Below are 25310 nucleotides of genomic sequence, written 5' to 3'. Positions count from 1 at the left end.
AATCAAAACAATATCTGCGGTTTCATGCGCCCCCGCGTTTTGGTTTTTGACTTTGTAGGTCGGCTCAGCTCGTTTCCCGTGTGTGCTTTCGTCCAACCGGCATTCGCACACAGCCGGAGCGTTGATTGTTGAGGTGGCGGCGGAAGGAGATCATGCCGAGCTGGAACTTGAACCCCCAGGAAGGTCGGGGAGACGGCTTCGCTGTTCACCCTAAGGTCAAAGCTTCATGCACTTGACATCTGCCTTGAGTGATGCGGTTCACTCCTGGCGCAGCTTCCTGTGGAAGCTCGAATAAAAAGTCATGCTTCTTGACATAACATTAAACTTAAATGCGTATATTGTTTGGATTTTATGTAAAGGACAAAAAGTGGTGTTTAATTGTATAATTAAAGGTAAATGCTGTACAAACAGACATCTGCTTTGCATGCATGTTTAGCACCTGAGTCAGAACCTCTCTCTGCAGCCACAGCTCCTTTTCTTCTTAGAGTTCCTACCTGACAGCTTTGCACATCCGCTACTCAACTCTGGCCCATTGTTTTTTGGTCAGACAGATGCAATTGAGTTTATTTTGAGGAATTCGGGTAGAGGGCTAGATATGAAGTCACACACTTTTTACTTAAAGGAACGGTACTATGCATTTTCTAGGCACATAGTGCTATTTCGTAGTGCAATCAAGAAACTGTTATTTTCAGTTGTTTTAAAAATGTTGTATATATCAAACATGACATAAAACAAAGTTGACTTCTCAATTTGACATCGCTATAAGAAGCTTGACATCACAACTCTGTTTACAACCTTTCTTAGGAGCTTTGGATTGAGAAGTAGTTCCTATGACAAGCTCAGCAGATGCGAAGATCCACCAGGTGTTTGCTAATTGCTGCTGCCGCTAGTCTGGAGGAGCTGAGAAAGGAAGCTCAGCTGGAGATTGCAGCTCTGAGGAGGAGCTTTGTGGAAATAGGAGGTGCTTTGTGATCAGCAAGTGTTCATGCGCCTCTATGGGTTACTACGGGAGATTTAAGGATTTCTCAAACATGCAGAAATAGTCAAAGCAACACTCCAGGTAGATTTTTAACAAGGAAACAAGAATTGTAACATGATGTAAAGCTCCAAAAATGATTTTCCACAATACTTTACAATGCCACTTTGTTCTCTGAAGGTCTTTCACATAAAATACAAATTAAAACACATTAAGGTTTCTGGTTGTAACGAGCCAAAATGTGCAAAAGTTCAAGGGACGTGGTTACATTGGCAAACGTTGTCTGTGCTTCTTTAGCTGAGACGAAAGATGTGAAAAAGGAAGGAAGGAAAAGTGAAATAAGCAGAATAAACAGACCGAATGACGGGCTCGAGCAGGAAGTCACTTAAAGGTGAAAGAAAGGGGGGATGGGAAAAAAAAATCCGTGAACAAGACTACACAGAAGTGTAGAGATGGGAGTAAAGACCAGAAGAAAAAAAAAGATGGTTAAGACAGAAAGAGAGGGAGAAAGGTGAGAGGCACCTTTCTCCCCCGAGGAGAACAAAAGACGACCGCAATAATGGAGAGGCCTTTTCAGAACGAGAGGTTGCAGGATGCTCCATCTTTTCAATGCAGTGGAGAGAGCGGCGGGGAGGGAGGCTGAGAGGGCCGTTTAAAAAAAAAAAGGGAAGAGGAGGGATGAGTGTTAATTAGAAGGTCCTTCAGCCCCGTGGCCCCGGTCAAGACGCAGGGGCCGCCCCAGCTGTTGGAGCATGACACACTGGCATTGTGCATTCAGCCCTCATTATGTGTGTGTGTGTGTGCGTGCGTGGAGAGGCTGTAGGGGGAAGGAAAGAGTTGCCGTCCAGGGCACAGCAATGGCCAACGGCGGATGCTGCGCCGTGACAAGACTGATGAGGCACCGGGGCGACGCTGGAGCCTCTGGAGCGCCTCTGATAAAAAAAATTAAAAAAAATACTCTGCATACATCGCTCTGGAGGCGAACGCACACTTTTCCCTTCTCTGGAGCTCAGAGCAGGGAGAATCTTTTTTCCCTTTGTGAAGGTGTGCTTCGGCTAAACCCGCATAGCAAAATCTATTTGTGAACTAATGTCTTGGCTTTCGTTTGTGTCTACAGAGAGCTGTCCCATCCGCCGCCCCTCCTGTCCCCTCCAACTGCTCCTCACGTCACCTTAGGGCCTCACCTGCGGCCCCCCTTCCTGGGCATGCCCTCCGCCCTCTGCCAGACTCCTGGTGAGTGATGAACAACATACTCCATCTATATGACTTCAGCTGATTTAAATCCAATGTTTTTTGGTTTTTTTTCTCTTTTTACAATTTCCAAAAGGAATACACTTAAAAGTGTGGTCTGGGTTTGCGGCCCCTTGATGCTTTTGTGTGGTTGAGATTTTCTCTAGCAGATGAAAATTGACTTGAAATGATAAATATTAGGTATGCGCCTTACAAAGCATTTTTTGTTTTAATTTCCTAGTAAATGGTGCAAATGGAAAGCAGACTTGTGCAATTTGGTAAAATCAGGCGCTTTTGAAGAAAGTGACCCACGCTCTGTTTTTGTTTTGCAGATATATTAAAACAAATTTCTAGAAAGTAAATGAAAAACAATCAAACTTCAAGCGATTGTTTGCCCTTTGTTTAAGGAGGATGTTTTATATAAAATTAGCTTTTTGCACTTTATTCTTCCATTTCTGCTTGTAAAAACAGTCCAAGTACTTAAAAAAACACCCATTTGCTTTTCTGGCAATAAGTTAAATGTCTAGAAAACGTATCATTTCTTAATGCTCACAATTATGAAGTCACAACTGGTGCATAATGTGCAGGTACCTAGCAAAACCTACTGATCCCAGCCCGTCATCTAGCAACCAAAGCAAAACTCGAGCAAGACGAGTATTTTGCTGCTGATTTATCATTCACGAACCGCCGCTGCGTGTTGCATGGGTGCTGTTGGAGGCTCCACTCTTCTGCTTCTGGGTCTGACTCGGGGTCAAAGACGTACCGTTGCACTGCGGTGCATCTGCTTGCAACCAGTGTAAACATTGAGTTGGGGGGCGTGGCGTGCCCAGCTGCAGCTTATTTGAATGTAAAGCAACAAGAGCTCCTGTAAAAAGCTCTTGTTTTTGTGAAAAACATATAGTGGACATGTTCTGTGTCTGCCCTCATAGACCTATCATAACATGTTCAAGGAAGCATAATACACCACCTTTGATGTTTCAGATCTACAATGATGTACAGCACATTATTTAATGACAAAAAATAAATAAATCAAAAAGTTAAAATATTTAATGGTTTTCATTAGTGGTCATAATGTTGTGCTCGATCTGTGTAAATACAAGTGCAGACATTCCCATGCCCTTTCAGCACAAAGCTGTGAAATGATGTCATTTTGTGTTTCTGACGTTGTGCGTCTCTTCCAGGCTATGGGTTCCTGCAGCCGGCCCAAGCTGAGATCCTGGCTCGACAACAGGAGCTTTTAAGGAAGCAGAATCTGGCCAGGTTTGTTGCATTTCATAAAATACATGATGGATGTTTAACTGCAGCTGGATTTATTGCATAAAAACAAGAGGTGTTAGAGGAAAAAAAGAGTTCTGTTTGTTAAAGTCTCTGTGTTTTTCTTGCCAGACTCGAGATGTCGGCAGAGCTGCTGAGACAGAAGGAGTTGGATAACCTCCACCAGCACCAGCAGCAGCAGCAGCAGCAGCAGCAGCAGCAGCAGCAGCAGCAGCAGCGGCTCCTTGGGTCAGACCCTCTGGGAGCCCTTCCCCCAGGCCTGCCCCCCGACCACCCGGCCCTGCGCAGTCTCCACGACATCCCAGAGGGACACCCCCTACGCGAGGAGCTGCTCCGCCGTTCCAATGCGATGCTGGTGCTTCGCCACGGGGCCGCCACGCCCCTCCTCACCCTCAACCAGCAGCAACTAGGGGCGTCGTCCACGCCCAAAGACACGCAGGCACAGAGCTCTGTTGTCGGGCTGGGTGGCGAGTCTCGAAAGGCCAATCGCAGGGAAGCTCAGACGGAACTCCGCACCGGGGATCACAGAGGAGGAAGAGACGACGGGGGAAGGGAAGGAGACAAGGAGGCGCATGACGAGGAGATGAAAGACTCTGACAGCGAGACGGAGATGAGCGAGGAGAGGCGAGAGGGGCTGGTTTCCAAGCCTGGCAGTAAACCCAGGGACAGGGAGAGGAGCAGGGGCAAGGAGGCTGGCAGCAAGGCGGGGTGCGAGAGAGCCAAGGAGACCGGAGGCAGCTCAGGGAGGCTGAGCGCCTCCAGCTCAGCAGATACCGAGTCACCTAGTCGCAACCTTTTCACCCCTGGACTTGGCAAGGCCGATCTCAAATATCACCTGCCACCGGGTTTCATACCACCATTGCCTGCTCTTCACGCCCAGTCGCTGCCCTTTGGATTTCCCTACGCCAGCCCTTACTTTCCTGCGGGTGAGAGTCTCCAACACACACGCACACGCACGCACACACTCGGAGCTTAGAGGTGACATGTGAAACCCATTAGCATCACTCTATGTGTGGATGTCTCCAGTGTGGCGACCTCTACTTGTTAGGGGCCCTGCCTTTGACCCCAGAGTGACCCATGCACACACCCCCAGCAGCACAGCCACGAGAGCAAAGCAGGGGGAGGAGGAGCAGTTTGTTCGTAGACACACACACACACACACACACACGGGCCGGCCCGCTTCTGGAGCAACAGCAGCCGTTGCACCATTTATTAGACCGTTCCCTGAGAATAAGAAATTCAGGATGAGTAACGTCTAGTCACTGTATTTCAGCCTTTTGATAAAATACACCATACCCAGAATATTTTACAAAAAAGTGTTTAACATGATCTCATTGCTTACATTTAAAACAAAACCAAAAAAAATTAATGGATGGTCAAAGTGCTACAAAAACTATTTTATTGTATATTTTATCACGACAGCTACGCTGTGCTCACATCCTCCAGCTTACTCTTTGCTAGGCTACCATTAGTTCCCCACAGAGGAGCCAAATGGCCAAAGATGATGGCAGATGAACAGTTTTCCTATAACATTAGGTTGCTCCTTTTTTTGCACAGCAAACCAGCAGTCTTGAGCAGCATGTACACAAACATGATTAACAGTCATAAGGCCTTCCTCCTAGCTTTGATTTGTTGCTTCTGACAGAGCGGTGCATGTCTGTAGACGGTTGTAGGACCACAGGGAAGAAGCAGAGGAGCTAAAAAAATATGTAAAATATGTAAATAAATAAACTTTCATACTGCAGCTTTAAAGTTTCACCTGCTGATTTAAATTGTTCCAGATTATTTTCTTTATTGTACGGTTCTTTGACAGAGTTGGTAGCCAACAGAAAATGAAAGGAATATTTATGTCAGAAACAAGTTGTAGATGACTGCAAATGAACATTTTAATAAATGTGTCCACATTAGGTACTAAAGTTGTATTTAGTTAGGTCTTACATATTGATTATTCAGTGCTTCTTCCCTAAGCTTTTTAAATGTATTTTATTAATGCCTGGTCAGCATTCACTGATTAAGTTGGTTTTAGTATTAGCTGTAAAAGATAATAGCAATTTAGGAAGCACTTTGGTGATAACGACTTTTAGCATTTAGCCAATTTCAGCCTCTTGATTATTCGTTATGTGGGTTTAGGTAGCATTGTTTTTATTTTATATATAAACTTAAGCAAACAAAATGATCTATTTAGAAGTTCCTTCCATATTCTTAGAAATTTCATAGAATTTGTTGTTCTGTAGAGTTTATTTTGCTCTTCATTGAGTGAACTGCACAAGCTAATATTAGCTGGTTACTTATTTAAAATCGATGTTTGATCCTCCTTTAGTTTCCACACCATAACTGTCTGCATTTCCGTGAATTGAAATGTTTCCAAAGACAGAAGCCAGCTGGCCAGCAGTGCAAAGCAACATATGGTGTTCCTCCATCTAGCTGGCTACTTTAGCGCGTTCTCTCGCATTCAAGTGCAGGAGCGGTTTTTAAAGTAACCAGGATGTGGAACTGCTGTTTATGCTTCTGCTTTTCCCTCCCTGCTCTGCTGATTGGCATTTCCGCACATTACTCAAACAAGACCATCGCTAAAGACACTCAGACGCATCGATCCTTTCGATTCACACGGATCGATTGATCTGCTCCCTCCGCATCGACCCCATCTGTTTATCTCATTATTAGACTTTCTTCCTTAAACCCACCCGCAGCTTAAGAACGACCGCCTTTTTTTTTTTTAAACATACGACACGGCTGTGTGGCCTCTGCATATATTGACATCATTTTCACGCTGTTGATTTCCCCCCCCTTTCGTATTTCCAGGCTCTTTGGGGGGTCTTTTCATGGACGGGGAGGACTCAGCCATGTCAAACCCTGTGGAGGACGTCAGCAAGTGGAGCGTGGAGGATGTGTGCGGCTTCATAAGCAGCCTGGCTGGATGTGCCGAATATGCACAGGTGAGAGCAGAGAGGAGACGACGGAGGCCAGGGGCAGGCTGAAACCACAGAGCAGCAGTAACAACAGCAGATAGTCTGAAGTGTATTTTAAGATGACCTTCCTCATGTCGAGGTGGTGACAGTAAAAACAGTTTTCAGGCTTTCTGGGAATGTGTGCGGACGGCATGAATGCTGTGTGTGGATGAGAGAGATCAAGTGTGCATGTGAATCAAATGTACGCGTAAGCATCACCAGTCCAGCGTTCGGGAACAGACATTTTAAATCTTAATGCTTGTAGAACCTGGGAACGCTTTAAGATGTGCTCAGCGGTGGAAAGAGATCAGATTTTTGAGTTTCAAACCATCATTGATTTCCCAGATCCAACTTGCCAGAAATTCCACAAAAGAAAAGTAAAAAATAGAAGAAACAATACAAAGGAGGAAGGAAAGAAAAACTGAGTTCCTCCCAGAAGGCCGAGCTTCTCACCCCGTCTCTAAGAGAGCCCAGACACCCTGTGGAGGAAACTCATTTCGGTTGCTTGTATCCGCAATCTTGTTCTGTCAGCTGCTACCCAGAGGATGTGATTATAGATGAGGGTAGGAACGTAAATCGGCGGGTAAATCGAGAGCTTTGCCTTTTGACTCAGCTCTCTGTCTTTGTCACAAACACACACACACACACACACACACACACACACACACACACACACACACACACACACACACACACACACACACACACACACACACACACACACACACACACACACACAGGGTGCAACGCCTGCATCGCTGCAGACGCAGCACCAATCCGCCTGTCGATCGCCTGCTCCACTCTTTCCTCGTTCCTCCACACCCAGAGACACTTAAAGCCCAACACTTGGGGTAGTTGTCCAACCCCGACCAGAAGACTTAAAACCATGATCCCCATTGTTGGAGGTGCGAATCCAACTCCAACTGGAAAGATGATTTCTCATACTTATCTAGAGTGAGATCAACCACCAGACTGGTGGATGTGAACGATACCACATATTTTGGTGTCAATCCAATATCTCATTTTGATTGTCCAATGGGTATCGATCAACTAGGGACGAGGAGGCAATGAAGGTTTTGCTGATTAGAAAAAAGAAAAGTCATCCAAGCTGCCAAATTTGACACATCGGTTTTTACATAAGGAGGGATTCACCGTCGGGAAATAACTCTCCAAACATCAGTTCTCCCATTCTGCATAAACACTGACGGGTGTGCAAAGTTTCTGCAGTAGAGAAGGTGTTTTGTAGTGGGAGAGTGTGTGTGTGTGTGTGTGTGTTTGTCGGGGCTGTGGCTGAAGCGGCTGTGTCTCTGCCAGGTGTTTCGGGAGCACGCCATTGATGGGGAGACACTGCCGCTGCTCACTGAGGAGCACCTGCTCAACACTCTGGGACTAAAGCTGGGGCCTGCGCTCAAGATCCGCTCTCAGGTACACACGCACCACACACCTGCGCGTGTGTGCGTTTCGGTGTGTTTGAGTGGCGCTTGAGTATGTGCGTGTTTCTGTCCTTAGGATAGCTGCTAGCATAGCGTAGCTGCCCCCCCCTTGAAATCGCCTGCCCCTCAAACTGCAGCCTCTCTTCTTCTTCTCTCTCTCTTAAATAAAGTGAAAGTCAGCATCGTGAAGCTCATCGAGCTGTTCTGACCCTCTTGCTGGTCTCAACTCCACAGGTGGCGCGTCGTGTCGGCAGGCTCTTCTATATGACAGGATTTCCTCTGGCGTTCCCGTTTCCGCCTTCTGCCGTGCTGCGCCCCCCGGATCGGGACAGAGACCCCCCGCCCGCGCCGTCTGACCCCCAGCTGCCCTTGTCTCTGTCGATGCCGCACCGGCCCACCTCAACCAGCAGCAGCTCCTCTCCGTACAGCGGCCCTACGGCCGGATGCTCGTCCCCCAAACAGGAAAACGGCTCGGCGGTGGTGGGGCGGTACGAGGCCAAAACCCCCTCGTAGGAGCAGACGTCCGGATGTGAGCGAACCAGACTCGCCGACACTCGAGACATTTCAAATCGACGGTGAAACATTAGACTGGAACAAGAGACTAGTGGTCAGAGTCTGCAGTGGCTTGGAGACGAGCAGAACCCAAAGAAACTGGGCTGGAAGGGAGAAATGCGAAGTGACAGAGGAGCAGAGGACGAGGGGGGAGAAAGGGAGACAGCTGGTCGCGGACAGGCTGCCAAGAAAAAGAAGCAGAGCCCTGCCACAGGACGCGACATTCTTGCAAATCAGACACTAGCGGAAACTCTTCTCTCCTTCCGGGGCAGGAGGAAGCTCTCCTCGCTCACTCTGCGTTTCTCCAGAATCCAGGAATTAAGAGCAACACGTCTCCCTTCTTCCACCTTCCCTGAGGCCAAGCAGAAGTCACCCTGTGCTGAAAAAGCACCAGCTCCCTCTTATATCACTGCAACTATGCATTCCACTGTCCTGATACCAAAGATGACCGGACGTGTGGAACATGAACTCGCCATGTGTCTGCTTCTTTTTGCATTAATGGCCCCACAGGGAATTGCTGAGGTTGGGCCTCGTACAGCGGACTCTGAGGTCGACCCGCCATTCACTGACGCTTGTCCCAAACAGAGAAGCCTGACGCAGCTGCATCTCAATAAATTCACATATCATTGAAAAGTTCATTTATTTCAATAATTTGATTCAGAAACTGAAAATCGTATAGATTCAGTAGATCAAAGTTTGTTGGTTTAGATCAGCAATGTCAAAATAAGTTTTATTTGGGGCGACATCACGTTCATGAATGTACTGAAAGAGCAGGTTGTGGCAAAATATAATAATTAAACCACATTAAAGTGTTAAAATATGAATAACTCAGTGTCTGGATTAGATGACTTAATACTGAACATCTTTTCGCTTTCATATTATTTGGCAAAATACAGAAAAACATTCTTCAACTTCATAAAACAATGTTTAGGCACAAACGTCTCTGTGTCTCTTTAGGGTTAAGAAGGCCACATAAAAAAAATTATGGTGGGCCAGATTTGGCCCCCAGGCCTCGAGTTTGACAGATGATTAGCATACAGCTAATGAAATCCAAAAGGATTCAATACAGAAATGCAGGGCTGCTGTTATCTTTGTTACCTTTGCAGTGATTTCTACCACACTTTTTCCCTCCACTCAATTTTCAATGAACTCGCTTAGAAACTTTCATTAGCTGTAAGCCAAAATAAAATTAAAAAAACATTTTAAAAACATTTGTAATGAATCTATATGGAGTTCCTCTTGGTGAAATGATGGAAATAGAACTTTTTAATGATATCCTAGTTTATTTTGATGCACAACTTATCAGAAATGGAGAAACCTCAGAGGGCGTCTGCAGCATCCCTTGTACACTTGTGTTGACTACTATTAAAGTAGGACAAACATGCAAAATTGTACAGAATTGCGCTTAAGATGAAAATATTCTGGTGGTACTTTTTGTTTAACGTAGTTGCACGAGTAAGAATTTCTTTACTGACAAATGTGACTTGCTGAACTTTGGTGGTACTTTTGTTCATTTTCTTAAAAAAAAAAAAAAAAAAAAAGTACAACAAAAAAAAAAAAATGCTCAAATGCTAACCCAGCATATAAATATGAGGACAAAATATTTATAGCATTTTGATGTAGTAGATAAAAACAGATTATGATATGTATTAAAAATCAGCCCTTAAGATGGATTCCAAAGATAACTTTTACTTTGTTTTCTCTTGGTTGCAGGGGGGAAAAAAAGGCACAAGAAGCTCTTAATGCAAGTGTTTTGAATTTCTTATGGAATTTTTTTTAACTATAAAAAGCAATGAATTAATAAAAAAAATGTTCTCTAGATTTCCCTTCAGAAGTTTTGTTTTCATCCTATTTTTCTATTCACCACACAGGTGAAATAAATCCTACAGAAAAATAATCTGCCGTCTCCTGTGAGTTTGTGGTGGATCTGTAAAAAATGTGCAGAGCGGGTTGGAGGGAGGTACATGGTCTCCTGAGGTGTGTGTGTGTGTGTGTGGAGAAGGGGGAGGTGACCCATGAGGGGCACAGTTCAGGTCAACACCAGCTGTTGAAGTGTGAGGTTCAGCCGCAGGCCAAGGCCTCCCTGCCTGTGGGGGCAAACCTGACCCTCTTCACACACACACACACACACACACACGCACACACACATACACCAGCCTCAGCAACTCACTCACACTCACCTTCCTCCTTCAAAGCACCACGCTGTGTTAACTCTGATGGGACTTCCCTCCGCTTTAGGCGAGCTCCTGCGCCAGAAGCTTCTGAAATCTACTGCAGAGGAAACGTGACAGGCAGTTGTTTAATTAAATCGGTTTTGTGGCTTTAAAAAAAAAAAAAAAATCCACAGTGCAGCTCTAGATTCCTGCAATATCACCTTCAGTTTAGCTGTGAATCTGTGGAAAATGTGCAGGGAAGCCCAGATAGAAAAGACTTACAAAAAATAAAATAAAAATGAAATAAATGTTTGGAAACGCTGCGTCTGGAGCACATGAACACACACAGTCGGAGGAGACAGTGGTCCGGGCGGGGAGGCAGGAGTTGGCACAGAAACAGAACAGCCTGTGTTGCAGCTTCACCACCTGGGCAGAGTCTTGGCACCGCATCAGACGGCACCCTGCCATCCTGGCAGAGCAGCGCCGCCGCGGGGCCCGACGCCCGCCTCTCCACGCCCTTCTTCCTCTGGCCCGGTTCAAAGCTGCCACAAAATAGCTCCCTCTTTCAAAGCCTGGGGGGAACTGCAGGTGAGCACATGTGCCGAGGATTTACTTCCATCCATCAAACACCACAACCGATTCAATCTTTTATTAATAATGATAATAATAAAAAAAAGGACACAAGGCACCACAATCTGAGGGTTCCTGAACATTTTTTGGGTCAATAAACTTACATTATGATCTTTTTTGTTCTGTACACATTAAGCGATACACAATTCTGAAGTGGAAAGTCCAAAAACACGCAGTGAGCCTGAACCTAACGAACTCGGAGGCTCAGTCTTCGTCAGACAGCTGCAGGTCTTCCACCACGTCTTCCTCTCCCTCCGCCAGTTTTATCAGAGCAGCAGAGGAGAGCGGCTGGGGAGCCGCGGAGGCTTCTTCATCCTCCTCCTCATCGTCATGGGCTGGAATATAAATTAAGACGTCCTTTAAAATCTCAGGCCTGACACATAAAACCATCAATAACAGAAGACAGGAGCGACATGGTGTGAGTTTTTATTGTTCAGTATTGCATTAAGAATCACCTTCATAAACTGTATTTTATTATTTTGATGTAAGGATTGCCCGATCATCATTTCTCATCTCTGACTTAATCTATACAAGATAATACTGTTATTTCTTTTTATTACTCTGTATTTTGATTTTAGTAATCTTAACAAAAATCAAGACTAAAATCATGTTTTCTCTTTTCCCAAATTTATGTTCTTCACTACTCTGACAATAATTTTGCACATTTTCTTCTGGTTTTTGACCCACAAGACGAAACTAATGTGCAGATCAGATGGAGATGACGTCAGCAAGGATTATTCAGGAAATAAACTAACCTCCAGGTTGTGTTAGCAGAGTTTTCATGTTCTTGGTTCCTCTAAGGGACTCTTGGAGTCATTTCTAGTGGCTTTCGCTGTGGCTTCCTGGAGTCCCAAAACTTTTAAAAAACAACCTTCCAAGCCCTTCAAACAGTTTCTTTGTTTGCAACCTTTTTTGATTTTTTTTTTTACAGATCAGAGCATGAGGCATCACTTTTTGATGAGCACCAGCCTGCTTCATGATGTCAGATGATGTTTTAAGTTGTTTCTATAGATTTAGCAGTAATTATCTTCAGGCTGTGGTGAGTAAAATTTAAAACTCGCTGTCCAAAAATGGTGATTATTTAACAAAGGAAAACATTTATATTTCCGCATATGCTCAGGTTGATTTGCACCATGTCGTCCTCATTTGGAAACCACAATTAGTGTTTTCTCAACTTTGTCTCACGTTGAAAGTTGCTGATCAGAAAACATGCGAGTTTGACAGATGAAAACTGAATAAATCTGTCCTTCACACTTATGTTTAATGCATAACAGGAATAAAATCTTAAATTTCACATAGAATTATTTTTGATTAAATGCAACAATGTCCATGAGAATACAACAAGGTTCTAGTAATGTTTTTAACAAACCAAGATTCCTGGTTTTTCTAATTAAAAGGATTCAGGGATCACAAACTCATCAGTTTAGAATAATCCAGCACAGATTTGTCACAATCTAAGTGGATCCTAGTTGCAGGAAAAGCTGTGATGAGCGTCTTTATTAGTCGACCGTCATCTCTAATCGGTTAATGAAACAACTTCCTGTCTTACTTCAAAATAAAAGCATGTGTCAAAAACCCTACCCTCCATATCAATCAAAGATGAAGTGTTAGAAACTTCTTGAATAGCATTAATAGCAATACAAAGCAGATTTATTTTACTGGACTTTTTTCTTTAAATCTTATTAAAAAATGAAGCTCAGATTTGTGTCTCATTTTATATAATTTTGGTATTTGATACATTTAAGAGACAGATAAGGCCCGTATCTTAACCAGTATTTAAGAAACAGGCTCCAAAAATGAATTAAGAGATTAAAAATCTTGACTATTTGCTGAATTATTACTAGAGGTGTGCCGATCATAATCGGCCGATTTCTGTGAAAAAGTGTACGATCGGTGATGGCCGATCACAGTCTCTTGTTGCCGATCACCTGTATCTCATTCGCAGCCTGAGTGTGCAGCTCATCTCCTCCTTCCTTCACATTGCGCATCAGTAAATCCTAAGCAATGTGGATCTTGAACACTCTGAGTGGATGGGGACGTTTGCGTCTCGCGGTGGAAATTTACCTCGGGGGTGAAGCGCATCAAAATGCATCAACACAACGAATCTAATGTGACATTTAAAAAAAACAAACACTTGACGGAGTTTGTCTACGTCGAGGCTCAATGCAGGGAAAAGAAAAGGACATCCAGAGCGGCCAGTGAAGCAGCTACCAACAGTCTGGATTAGCATCAGAAAGCTAAACTAATAACCTGAAAAATAAGTTAAGTCTTGGAGCTGGCAGCAGAAAACCTGATCAGAGAATCCCTTGTTATTACTTTAGTATTAGTGTGTACTTACATAAATTTGTTTTCATTTGTATTTAGTTCATTTCTGAAGATCAAACCCTCCTTGTGAAGAATAATTCAAAAATAAACTCATGTTTCATTGCAGCATAATCTCAAACCTAGAGAGTGACCTTTAATTTAATTTCCATACATGAATTAAATTGGGGAAAAGATTAACTTGCTAAGAAATCTTGTTTTGTAGGTGAAGATAATGTCGGAACCGTTTCTGTTCTACTGTCAGGAATGTGATTATGAGAATTAGAAAATAAAAAACACTCCATCTGGGGTTTGGGTCCCTCCTGCTCACTGTTAAGCATGGTGGAGGATCAGTGATGCTGTGGGCCCCGTTTCTCCTCCGAATGCCCGGGAATCATCTTTAGACATACCAGTGGCACCACTGAGGTTTTTCAATGATCAACCTAAGTAAAGATCTGGTAGAGTCATCATGGAGTTTTCCAGTAAAAAATTGATGCATAAATGGCCAAATCAGCAGAGAAAACTCTCAGTTCTGAATCGAGTGTCATCTTGATGGGTTTAATGGGGACTAGTAGGAAATGGTACAGTCAGTCGGAGGACCAGTAACTGTGCATATTTGCCTAAAATGAACAAAAATCCTTCATTTTACACATTTATACTTCTAAGTTTAATAAAATGACTGAAATTATCATCCAATAATCAAAGTAAAACCTTTATTTTTTTCGACGCCGATACTATAACTGACCTGAGTCTTCCTCCCCTGACCCTTCCTCGTCGCTCCCGTCTGAGGAGTCCTCATCTTCATCTGATTCTTGGTTGCTCTTCTTGCCTGCGAGGAAATAAGAAGCAGAAAAAAACCCATCAAAGTGCGCAGATTTTTTGTCTCGCGTTTCTTCCCTCAGATGCTCATGAAGCTTGCACCGCCGCACCGCCGACGTCTGAGGACTTTGGAGACGCGGATATGTGGGCCAGGTATCAGAGGCAGCTGGAAGTGTCTATTTCCCCCTGAGATGGAGCTGAGAGTCGATTACAGGCGCCGCTGCCGCTGCTGCACAAACACCCATGACAGTTTACTACCGGCAATTTCAGACATCTCCTGCTCACGGCCTAAATATAGCAAATGAAGATAGCAGACAGGTTCCAGAGCTACAATCAGGACGGCAGTGTGTGTGTGTGTGTGTGTGTGTGTGTGTGTGTGTGTGTGTGTGTGTGTGTGTGTGTGTGTGTGTGTGTGTGTGAAGTTTGGAGTTCTTCTGAACTTGTCCTCAGAGGAGATTGTGTGTGTAGGTGTGTGCGTGCACGTGTGTGTGTTGTCTTGCCAAAGGGACAGAGCGGGGTCCACGGGCTTTGAAGTTGGAGACGTGATGAGAGGCTGACGGCGTGATGGAGAGAGAAGCAGCGCTGCTTCCTCTGCGTGGAGCTCCACACACACACACACACACACACACACACACACACACACACACACACACACACACACACACACACACACACACACTCACGCGCGCGCACGCACACACGCCGACACACACACGCAGAGAGATAAACAACGTCTACTGAAGCATCAGGTAGCGCTCTGCTCCCGTCTGAATTAGAGACAACAAACGTGCGCGCACTCTTTGAGGCTCACACACCGCACGCAGATTTCCGCAGCGCTGCCTCAGAGCGTTGCCCCCAGATGACCTGGATGACTTATAACCGCCACTGAATCATCAGTCCTCGCTCCTCTCCCTCCCCCCACCGCTTCTCGCCAGACCCGGCCCGGACGGCGGAGTGGCGGCCGTGCGTTCAGAGGGAGCCGCCACCTCTGGCTGTTCCAGCAGGCTGCTTTGAATTAGAGCCCCCTCCCTGCTGGGATGCAAGCCTGTACTTCCTGTTAGGGGGGAATTTCAGCTCATGCGTGTGCGTGTGTGTGTGCTCGCCAGCAGCGGCCCATCCGTTTGTGGGGGCTCTCCCTACAATGAAGTCCAGATGCATTGAAAAAGAAAAAAAGAGAGAGAGGGAGAAAAAAAGGGAAAATTAAACCCTGCCACAGCCTCCTCCTTTCCTCCAGAGGGATTTTTCTGGTTGGAGTGCGTCCGAGCGCTATGCTAGGCTGTGGGAGAGAGGCTCCAGCTGCATGTGACCCGCCAACGACCCCGTGCGCTCAGATCGTACGGGGAGTTAAAAGGATGAGCCGGCTCCTGGTGGAGGGGCAGCGGACCAGAGCGTCTGATAAAGCAGAGGTTTTAATTTCCACAGGAACAGCCTGGGAGGACGTGCTTAGTAAACGGCGACACACGTGATCTGGACCATGGAACCCAATCTCAAGGCAGAGCAATCACAGGCAGCGTCATCGACCTTTTAACTTTCCCTTCCAGCCTGGTGTGACAAAACACTGCCCCCTAGAGGCTGAGATCGGTACATGGTGAGGCTCGGACTGCGTTGAGTTTTCAAAGTGGGACTTTTCTTACTTTTGATTTTGAGTCCTGTGTCGCTGTCGTCTGAGTCGCTATCAGACTGGAACAGACCCTTGAACTCCTTCTTGTCCTCTGCCTTCCTCTCTTGGATCTTCCTGCGCTTGATCTCTGGCAGGTCCAGATCCTCCATCTTTACAAGACAACACATAAAAGACGACGGCGTTAACGAGGACGTTGCTTCCAGTAAAGAGGCTCCGCCATTCTGCGTGACTGGTTCATGATTAATGCACAAGAGCAATTGTTGTGGGTAACAGTGAGGTTGATAGGAGAGACGAGCCAGAAGCCATTCGTGATGACTGAGGCTCTTTGAGGCGGGGCTTTTAACTGGATAATTACCCTCTCTTTGCCAGAGATCTCCAGCTGGATCTCCTTCTCCCTCAGCTTCTTCCACTGGCTGTAGTATCTGGTGAGGGGCGTCCCCTCCTGCTGGGTCTGCTTCTCCCAGGCCGCCTGACACAGAGCACAGACATGGCGGACATATTGAGGCGTGGGACGAGCACCAACAGGGGAAAACTACACAAAGCCTCGCAGAAACTTTCTAAAGCCGTCAGCAGGTTCATTTAAGCCCTGAAATCCTCTTAAAGTTCATCGCCTTGAACTTTTTCCGCATTTTTTGTATTCATTCCCGTTTTGAGTTTGGTTCTTTGTAGAACTACTTTTCTCTTAAGTTACAGCTAATTTATTGTTTTTTTCTACCAAGAGTTGCTCTAATATCCTGCCCATACTGAGCTGTCCGAATAAGCCTGATATTTTACATGGAGGGCGGAGAAACTTATTTCTAATTTCATCTGCATGTTCGTCTAGATCATTGATCTGAAGTCTTTAACATCCCAAAAGACATTTTTCCCCTCAGTAAATAAATCTTATTTAGAGCAGCAAATGACACAAGAAAAATATAATTTTGTTACATTTGTTATTTTTAAATAACTGTTTCATTTCAGGTTTTGAGATATTTAAGAAAAACTTTTTCATGGATGGCTTTTTGGGTAGATTATGTTACAGCACAGCTTTAAACCTGAGGACAATAACCTAGTAACTGCATTTAATCATATTTTGAAATTTATGGATACGAACCAATAGGGGGAGAACAGATTAAAAATGATTCAGACAGCGCAAAACGTTTCGGGGGATTTCAAAAATCGAGAAACTTATCACAATAAATCATAAAAATACAGTAAATCCCAAACCATATGGGAGTCAAATCGAGCAAAAAATAAAAATGCATTCGGTTGTTTATTTTTGCATAAAACTTGGAAAAACATTTTTCATTCCCTTTCCCCTCAACAATTACACAGTACTTTGTGTTAATGGTGGTAAGTGTAGTGAATACATTTGCGATGCATGGCATGAGTTTTAAAAGCATCTTCACACCCCAGCAGAGACAGAAGACCGACTGCAGAGGGATGAAAGGGGAGATCTTCTCCATCTCTTAAAGGTCTGCGTGGATGATATTGATTAGAACCAATCACATTATCCAACCGACAAACCCAATAGAGCGAGCAGACTGCAGTTTGGTTCAGCCTTAACACATTTACCACAATCTATGGCTATTAAACATGAGAGACATACGTTGGGGTTTTGATACACAAACTAAACTATTTTCACAAAGTCCAGGGAGAACCCTGGATGGAAGCAGGGCATAATTAATTAGGCTCGCTCTCAGTTTGGGTGACATGTTGGTAAGCAGGGGGCCTGGCGCCCAGAGGGGGGCCGTGGCCTTTTCCACGGCGGCAGCAGCAGGGCTGTCCCCTCTCCTCCGCCTGTAGTGACACCTCCACTGCTGCCATGATGCCGGGGAGTCCACGCCGTCGCGACAGCCTCCGCTGAGCTGAGATCCGAGGCGACAGGCGCTGGCATGGAGCCGTCCACACACACACACACGCGCGCGCACATACACACTCTTCCCCACAAAGCCATCAGCTAGGAACATCCACTCTTTGTTGCAATTCTCCTAAATATCAATGTGGCATTACCTCGAAGCCAAGTCACATAAAAACATTCATGTATGAATTGATTTGTAATAAAAAGCCATAATCTCATACAAACCAACTGATGCTCATTAATGCAGCCATGCTGCTACCTTAAAAGCCTTTAAGAGCTTTGAAGTAACCGCAGGATGATTTCTCAGTTTAAAAAGCAAACTTTCCTGCATCTCCTTCCTAAACTACAGCGCCACCCAGAGGAAAAATCGAACTTAACCACCTGTCTAAACCACTTTAGACAATTGTTTTATTCAAGTCATACAAAACAAATGGAAATCATTTTAGAGGACTTCAGTTTTATCAGTAACTACTACTACTGACAGATTTTGTTGTAAATTAAAGCCTTTTACCTGCCGATTGTAAGTGTTTTTACTTTTTGTGAAAAAGCCAATTGTGTGTGTGTGTGTAAGTCTGTTGAAACATGAACACCTCTCAGGGCTATAAAAGTAAAACCACAGCGCTACTGATGCAGGTCATATATATGGCCGACAGCTCAGAGCCTTAAAACAACAAACGTGGTACAGAGATAATGAGGGACGCTGATCAAACCATTGAATCAGCGGCGACATTTCAACATACAGTAACATAGGCTCTGATGTGCGTCTGAGCGCCGTTTGAACCTCAAAAGTAAGATGCGTCATAACCCACCAGTTAGTTCAAAGTCCGTTAAATGTGATAAATGGTTAAACCGAGGTGGCAAGCAGCTGATGAGAGATGAACTACTGAGGCACGCCGCAGCAGAATATGCTGAAATTACAAAGCATGGCCTTTATCAGTAGATCAAACCAAAAATTGCTCAACTCATTACAGATGCAGATTAATGAAAACTTGAGCTGTAAAGTGACTCGCATCACTCTGCAGATGTACCCAAACCAAGTTTTACAAGACATGAAACCCTTGTAGGAAAACGACGTGAAGAACTGAGGCTTCGTCTACATGAAACCGACGCCATGCAGTCATTTTACACATCAGTCGCTTTGGCTCAGACGTTCCTCACACAGCTACAAGAGTGACACCGATAACAGGATATTTCAACAGTCACAGGTTTCTAGCAACAAATAACTATTCAGTCTCAAAGAAGGTCAAGTGTGAAAGAAGTGCATGTCCTGAAGTTCCTGGGGGGTTACCTGAACCATAGCAAGTACAAGTTAATTTAAGATTCTTTTGTTTCTAAAAGTTTACATGAACTTGACCCGTTTTGCCTCTCTGAAATGCTTAACCCAAACTCTCCAGCTCAGGTCAGCTCTGCACAACACATTGTCACAGCTACTGTTGTTTTAAAGAGCTTCATAAGTGAAGAAGTAGTGCTGTTTGATGTAGCATTCATTTCAGAGGTCAATGTTTACATTAAATAATTCTTATAAATCCTTGTAAAAACACTGTGGAGCCTCACAGATACACTGTATTTAGCTAAGCCAGTGGAGGGACCCTCAACTGCTTCCTCCTAATTGAACGGATCACGTTTTAGAAGCTGGCTGGCTGTGACTGATGATTTCAGATAAAAACAATGAAGAAAACTGTAAAATGGAGGCAGGCTAATCAATCAGATGGCAAATAAGTTGTGTCAATCTTATTGATTTCTTTGTATTATTGACTTTGGCTGAGCAAACACTGCCAATAACAAGGCGGTGTGTCTGTGCTCAGTTCAGACATTAAAGGGGCAGCCTGTGTGACCTTACAGTCTCATTTCAATGCAACAACTACAATCTGGGCGTCCAGGCAGCGTCTGTGTACCGTTCGATTGGAAGTGTGCAATCAATCAGATGGAGTTTAGTGAGCAACGAGCTGCTTGGCAGGACGTCTCAGAGCAGAAATATCTGTGATCATGAAAGAAGGAAAAACAAGCTGCACTAAAAATACTTTTTGACCAGAAAAACAGAAAAATTCTGATTCAGAAAAAAACAATAAACAAACAAGGGAAACAATCACATTGGAACATCCGCCACAGATCACCCTGATTTAGAAAAAATGTAATTTTCATCAGCATCAGAAAACAAACCATGTTGCAATTTTTTATTATTAATTTTTAAACAGATTAACAGACACCAAACTAACCTACTGCTGACTGGTAATGGTAAAATTTATTCTGATTGATATGGATTTAATTATTATTAAAAACTGATTAGTAATAGAGACTGGAGAAAAAACTGTTTGCTCCCAGGACAAATTCTCGGCAATATCTTTTTGTCGAGCCTTCCTTTAAAACGATTGATATTCAAATATATACGAATATTATAAACAAACAAAACAGTCTTATAAAAATTAAGTGCAAAATTGAAAAGAAAATTTACAAACTAAGTTTTATGTATTTGCTAAAACATGTAACTTAATGTTAACCTCAACTAAACAAATTTGTTTACATTTTAGTGCAGCTACTCAAAGATCCTATTTATGCATCTCCATCCAGACTTATTTCACAAAAAACAACCTGATGCACAAAAGTTCACAATATAAAACATGCAAAAGTCAGAAGACAGTTAAAACGTGACATATTAGAAGCTAATGTTAGTCATCTGAATGTGATGTTAAAATTATTTAGATCTGAAGAAGCAGCTGACCATTATCTAACATTAGCATGTTAGCGAGTCATCGGCTGTTTGTTAATTTTAGAAGAACTGCTATTGACACAACAGCAGAACTAATAATGCCTGTTCGGCACTGAGAGAATTTACTTCAGCATCTTTCTAACTCAGTGTTAGTTTCTGTTACTTTTCTTTTTCCAACACGCTTTTCAAAACCTGCTTTTATTTCTGCTACTATGTGGGCTATTCCTTAGCAGGTGTCTCTGTTTCAGTTCTGCTGATTTTTTATTTTGCGTTCATCCTACGTGCTCTGATTATTTGTGGCTTTTGTAAGAGTTTGGAGCCAAAATTGACTTTGGACAATGAATGAGAATCCTAAATGCTTCGGTTGTTTGTGACCTTTAGAGAAAAACAACGACATGATTTGCTGGTAATTTTATGAAACATCATTTTTTCTACCTGAGCAGGATTTGTTGATTTGATAGATGATGCTGACTTCACACATCCAAAAAAATATATATTCCAAAGCACATTATACTCAATCGAATGTGATATTTAGAAATTATTGGGACTGAATTGGTCAAAATTTATTTCCAAAAATGCCTCACAACAAAAGCAGAGGGTGACTGAGACGTCAAACAAAATATATCATTGGATGAATGAGAGCCATTCTTTAGAGGTCATTTAACCTCAGATAACATTTTATTTTCTACATGAATATGAAAACTGGCGCGATATCAGCTTTCTAAAACTTCTTGCACTAAAAGGTTTTACTATCTTGCTTGTATACCTGAAGCTTATCTACCTTAGTTTAACTTTTAAGCTCCACAAAACTTTAACTACTCTGGTACAAAATACAATTTTAAGAAAATAAATCCCCTCCTCCTACCCCTCCTGCTGTACTCACCACGGCGGCAGAATCAGCCACTCCGAAGGCGGCCTTCTGTCTCCGTCCTGTGATATAGCTGCTGTTTTCCTGTATCTTCTCCAACAGCTGCCGCATCGGCTTGGAGTAATTGGCCACTTTGCATTCCTTCAGGAAAGCTTTCAGCTGCAGGGACATGGACAAGACGCATGAGGGAGGGAAAAAAAAGGAACCGGCAGAAGAGATGATCCTGTCTACTGATGAGCCGCATTCAGGCAGAGAGTTTGTGATTGTTTCCCCTGAGGGAAGCAGATTTAGCCTTCGTGAATCTTATATACAGAACATAAACCACTGCTGCGTTCTGCATCACTGCTTCTATGCTAAACTGAATGTGTTTAATTGTTGCCCTGTGGATCAGAGAGGTATAACTGTGCAGATAAATATCGGTAAATGGGTTTCAGATCTTGATTACCTGAATGATGGTGGGCAGGGCGAGCTCAGGGAAGCCAATGGAGTGAGCCTGAGTGTGAAAGTATTCAAGCATCAAGTCATACAGCTGGTCAATCAGCCCATCCTGAAATTACAGAAGAAAACATATTATATTTGTGCGCAAAACTCAAAGTCTCAATGGCTTTGCAAGGGTTTTTCATAATTTACCGAGCAGCTTCTCTAATGCAAATGAACGCAAATGGCAGACAATGCTTTTTTTAAATTTAATTTCAAGCCTTTTACAAAAGAAATCACTGAAGATAACATTTAGCAGTTCATAATGTGCTGTTATTGACATGCTGGTGTATAGATGATTAACGGTAGTATCTATGCTAGTAAAAGCATAGTGACGGTGAATGTTCACAATCCATATTATCCAGAGTTAACATATTTACTGATGTTTACTCTCAAGAAAATGTTGGCATTTTAGCCAACAACAGCTAACTGCTGTCAGAGTGGTAAATAGATAATGCTAATCTTAATGTTAGCATTTAGATAATAATAATCAATTTGAACACAGATCATATTTGCTATGGATAGCCATTGTGTTCATGTCAGAAGCTAAAGTCAAGGCAGACTGAACATGAACTGGTAAAAGTGAACAGTTTATGAAGCAGACTGACCATTAGCAGCACATAAGCTGCTGTTAACAGTTGCAGAAAGACTTAAAGTTATCCAATTACTCAGATGGTCAGTCTGCTGTCACTTTAGCTTCTGATGTTCAAAGCGCTTGTACTCTATTTCTTTATTTTTTTACTTTTTTCATCTTGATACTATGTAGAGAAATCTTCAATAAGTGTGATTATTTAAGTTCTTCAGCAGTTTTCTGCAACATTTTTAGACTCTGCCACTCAATGTGCTTCAGCTCAGTTCCTTCAGCACATCTGCTTACAATATTTAAGAACAACAGTAAATGTTCTACTTATTATGACCTACTTATAAAAGTCTGATGCATTTGAATTGGGATGACATGACATTAAGCTAGTAATACTAGGATCTTTAACATGCAATCTATTGTGACTCTGCTGCCCAGACATTTAAATTGTTTGAAGCCATAGATTGAGGTGCTTTAGTAATAAATTCGTTGATTGCTACTGAGAGCAAAAAGCTACAAAATAAGCAAATGCTAACACCTAAACATAAATCAATTTTCTTTGAATGGATTTTTCATTAGGAATGTAATTTCAGTAGTTATGGCTTCTGGTTTTGTATGGTAGAGACTTCTGTTTTTGCTATTAAAAAGGCAAGCCACTGATTTTTCAACAAACCTCACACAGAAAACACAGAACAGGAAACAACCTGAATTAAAACAAGGACATTCACTTTCAAAAGTAGCAACTGTAAGCTGATCCAATGCTGTAAATTAACATTACTTTATCATAGGCTAAAAAGATTAACAAAAACATTAATGGGCGAGATTATTTAGGTTACTCATTTATACATTTGTGTTCATTATTATTTCCTCAAAACCCAAAGATTTTAGAAGACCCACATACAACGTTTAATGCAAATAAACGATTATTATTAGTCTTGTCGTGGAAATACAATAATAAAAAAGCCTTCAAGCCTGCATAATCTAACGTGTTCTAAAGTTTTAGGCAGATCAATTCGGTTTTGTTGTGAGTTTATGTGGCGGCAGCTAAGGTGACAGCAGTACAAACAGTCCTTGCGAGCGGAGAGCGCGGGGGATAATCTCCGAGAGCCGTGCCGCAATCCTCTTTGCTGCCGCGCTCAGCTTGGCAACCCGGGGACGGTTTTAGAGCCCTGACGAGGGGCTGTCAGCGCTGCCCTCAATCCCCTCCTGAACACACCCCAGGCTGTGCGAACTACTCCCCTGATCAGCTGTTTCTTCTCAGAAGCAACCAGAAATAAACACCTTCTCCGCTTACCTTGTAGGCCTTCTCCATTAGGTTGACCTTGTTCAGCTTGAGGATCACCGCAAAGTTGATCGGTTTCTTGCTCATTCGACCCGGTTTCTTGTTGAAATCAACTTGCTGGAAGATCTAAAAACAGGAGGCACGATTACAAATTACATCTGCAGAGAGAAGAATGATGCAAGTACCAACATCAAACATCAATTATGCTTCACAAGTTCGCTTTATGTTTTAAATAGTTGTTTCAGACTATGAATGACAAGATTAGAGACATGTTATAACTCACAACATTATCCAATCAAGAAATCCAGAGGAAGTTCAAGCAGATTTCATCCAATGGTCTACAACTGCCTTAAATCTGTCAGCATTACAATGATTATCTACTTTACTATGATGTAAACAAAAAGCTAAATCTGTGTAAATTATTTAATTACTACATGACAAACTTTCCAATAGGTAGTTTTAATGTATTAAACAGAATCCTGATAAAACTCTATTCCTTCACCAAACATGCTTTAAGAAAGTCCATATTTTGTAAATGCAATAAAGTATAAATAAATAAAGTATAATAAAGTATGGTTATTTCCTAAGTTAGGAAGGCTTAAAATGAAGTTCATGTATATTTTTCACTTTATACCTTTTAGTACTCTCTGTGCTCATACAAGAGTCTGAATGCAGAGTGAATTGTGTGTTTGGGTTGCAGACACACAAATCCTACACCCTCCTCAGAGACTCTAGTGATCACATGATGATTTCACTGGAATTATGTGCAACTATGCAAATTCAAACATCATCATTTTCAGTTATTTTATTCTTAAAAAATAAAGGGTTCATTATAATTGATATACTTTCAGCAATAATATTGCAACTAAAATTCTCCCAAAGATGTAAGGTCCTATTACTGGCCTATGATTTGATGCATAAATATGGATAATCTTTTAATTCATTCACTTTTCTGTAGGATTTAAACCTACATTGTTAGTCTAAGAACCTACTTAATGTGTTCTAGTCTTCATAAAACATTAAGACTGTTTTATCATTTGTCGTTCAAACCTCAAAGCAAACAAGAAATCAGTGTCAACTTGGAAAAGGCTGATTGGTGCATTTAAAATTTTGTTGTATTGGTATAAAATGAAAAGACAGAAAGTGTCCATCAGAGTGTGCGACATTTTATTAGCTGTATGTGAACTGCTATAACAATAACCAGGCGACATGGGTTACTCAAAAGCGCTGGTGCTGTAGAGGCAATGCTTTTTTCTTAGTTTGCGAAAGCACATTGAAGCTAACGTGCGGGCTATTTGTCTACCAGCTTTAGCTTCCACATCTGCCCACAGTGTGCAAGTGAATTTCTGTTTTTTGAGAAACAAGCTATTTCTGACTCCCAGTAAGAGAGTGTGTGTGTGTGTGTGCGCGCGTGTGTGTGTGGTCGTTAATACTCTCTGCGTGCGCAGCAGTGCAACGCTCCTGGCCGGTGCAGTCTGTACAAACATAGGATGTGGTGGCGGTCTGCGGGGGAGCCAGGGGAAGTGGGAAGGCATGGGCCAACCCTGGTGCGATTCTACACACACACACACACACACACACACACACACACACACACACACACACACACACACACACA

The 25310-nt window shown here is 43.0% G+C and overlaps 2 protein-coding genes across 3 annotated transcripts in view; one reads left to right on the top strand and one right to left on the bottom strand.

Annotated features, from left to right (window-relative positions):
• samd11 (sterile alpha motif domain containing 11) overlaps positions 1-10710 on the top strand; it is a 64592-nt gene extending 53882 nt beyond the window's left edge. Inside the window, 6 exon segments of the mRNA XM_055049912.1 lie at positions 2094-2209; positions 3388-3466; positions 3593-4407; positions 6284-6417; positions 7744-7854; positions 8097-10710. Coding sequence (XP_054905887.1) covers positions 2094-2209; positions 3388-3466; positions 3593-4407; positions 6284-6417; positions 7744-7854; positions 8097-8375 — 1534 coding nt within the window. The 3' untranslated portion in view covers positions 8376-10710.
• A 491-nt stretch (positions 10711-11201) lies between these two features.
• The window catches only part of noc2l (NOC2-like nucleolar associated transcriptional repressor), a 31431-nt gene continuing 17322 nt past the window's right edge, over positions 11202-25310 (bottom strand). For both annotated transcript variants that reach the window (XM_055049915.1, XM_055049914.1), the window contains exons 12-18: positions 23705-23818; positions 21799-21900; positions 21369-21512; positions 16294-16407; positions 15952-16087; positions 14244-14327; positions 11202-11532 (exon numbers count right to left, since the gene is read on the bottom strand). In XM_055049915.1, coding sequence (XP_054905890.1) covers positions 11402-11532; positions 14244-14327; positions 15952-16087; positions 16294-16407; positions 21369-21512; positions 21799-21900; positions 23705-23818 — 825 coding nt within the window. In that variant the 3' untranslated portion in view covers positions 11202-11401. The remainder of the gene's footprint in view (positions 11533-14243; positions 14328-15951; positions 16088-16293; positions 16408-21368; positions 21513-21798; positions 21901-23704; positions 23819-25310) is intronic.

This window comes from Poeciliopsis prolifica, unplaced genomic scaffold, assembly GCF_027474105.1.
Source record: "Poeciliopsis prolifica strain line A6 unplaced genomic scaffold, Auburn_PproV2 SCAFFOLD029, whole genome shotgun sequence".
Classification (NCBI taxonomy): Eukaryota; Metazoa; Chordata; class Actinopteri; order Cyprinodontiformes; family Poeciliidae; genus Poeciliopsis; species Poeciliopsis prolifica.
Note: the sequence above shows the minus strand (reverse complement) of the source record. Positions and strands in the feature narration are given on the sequence as shown.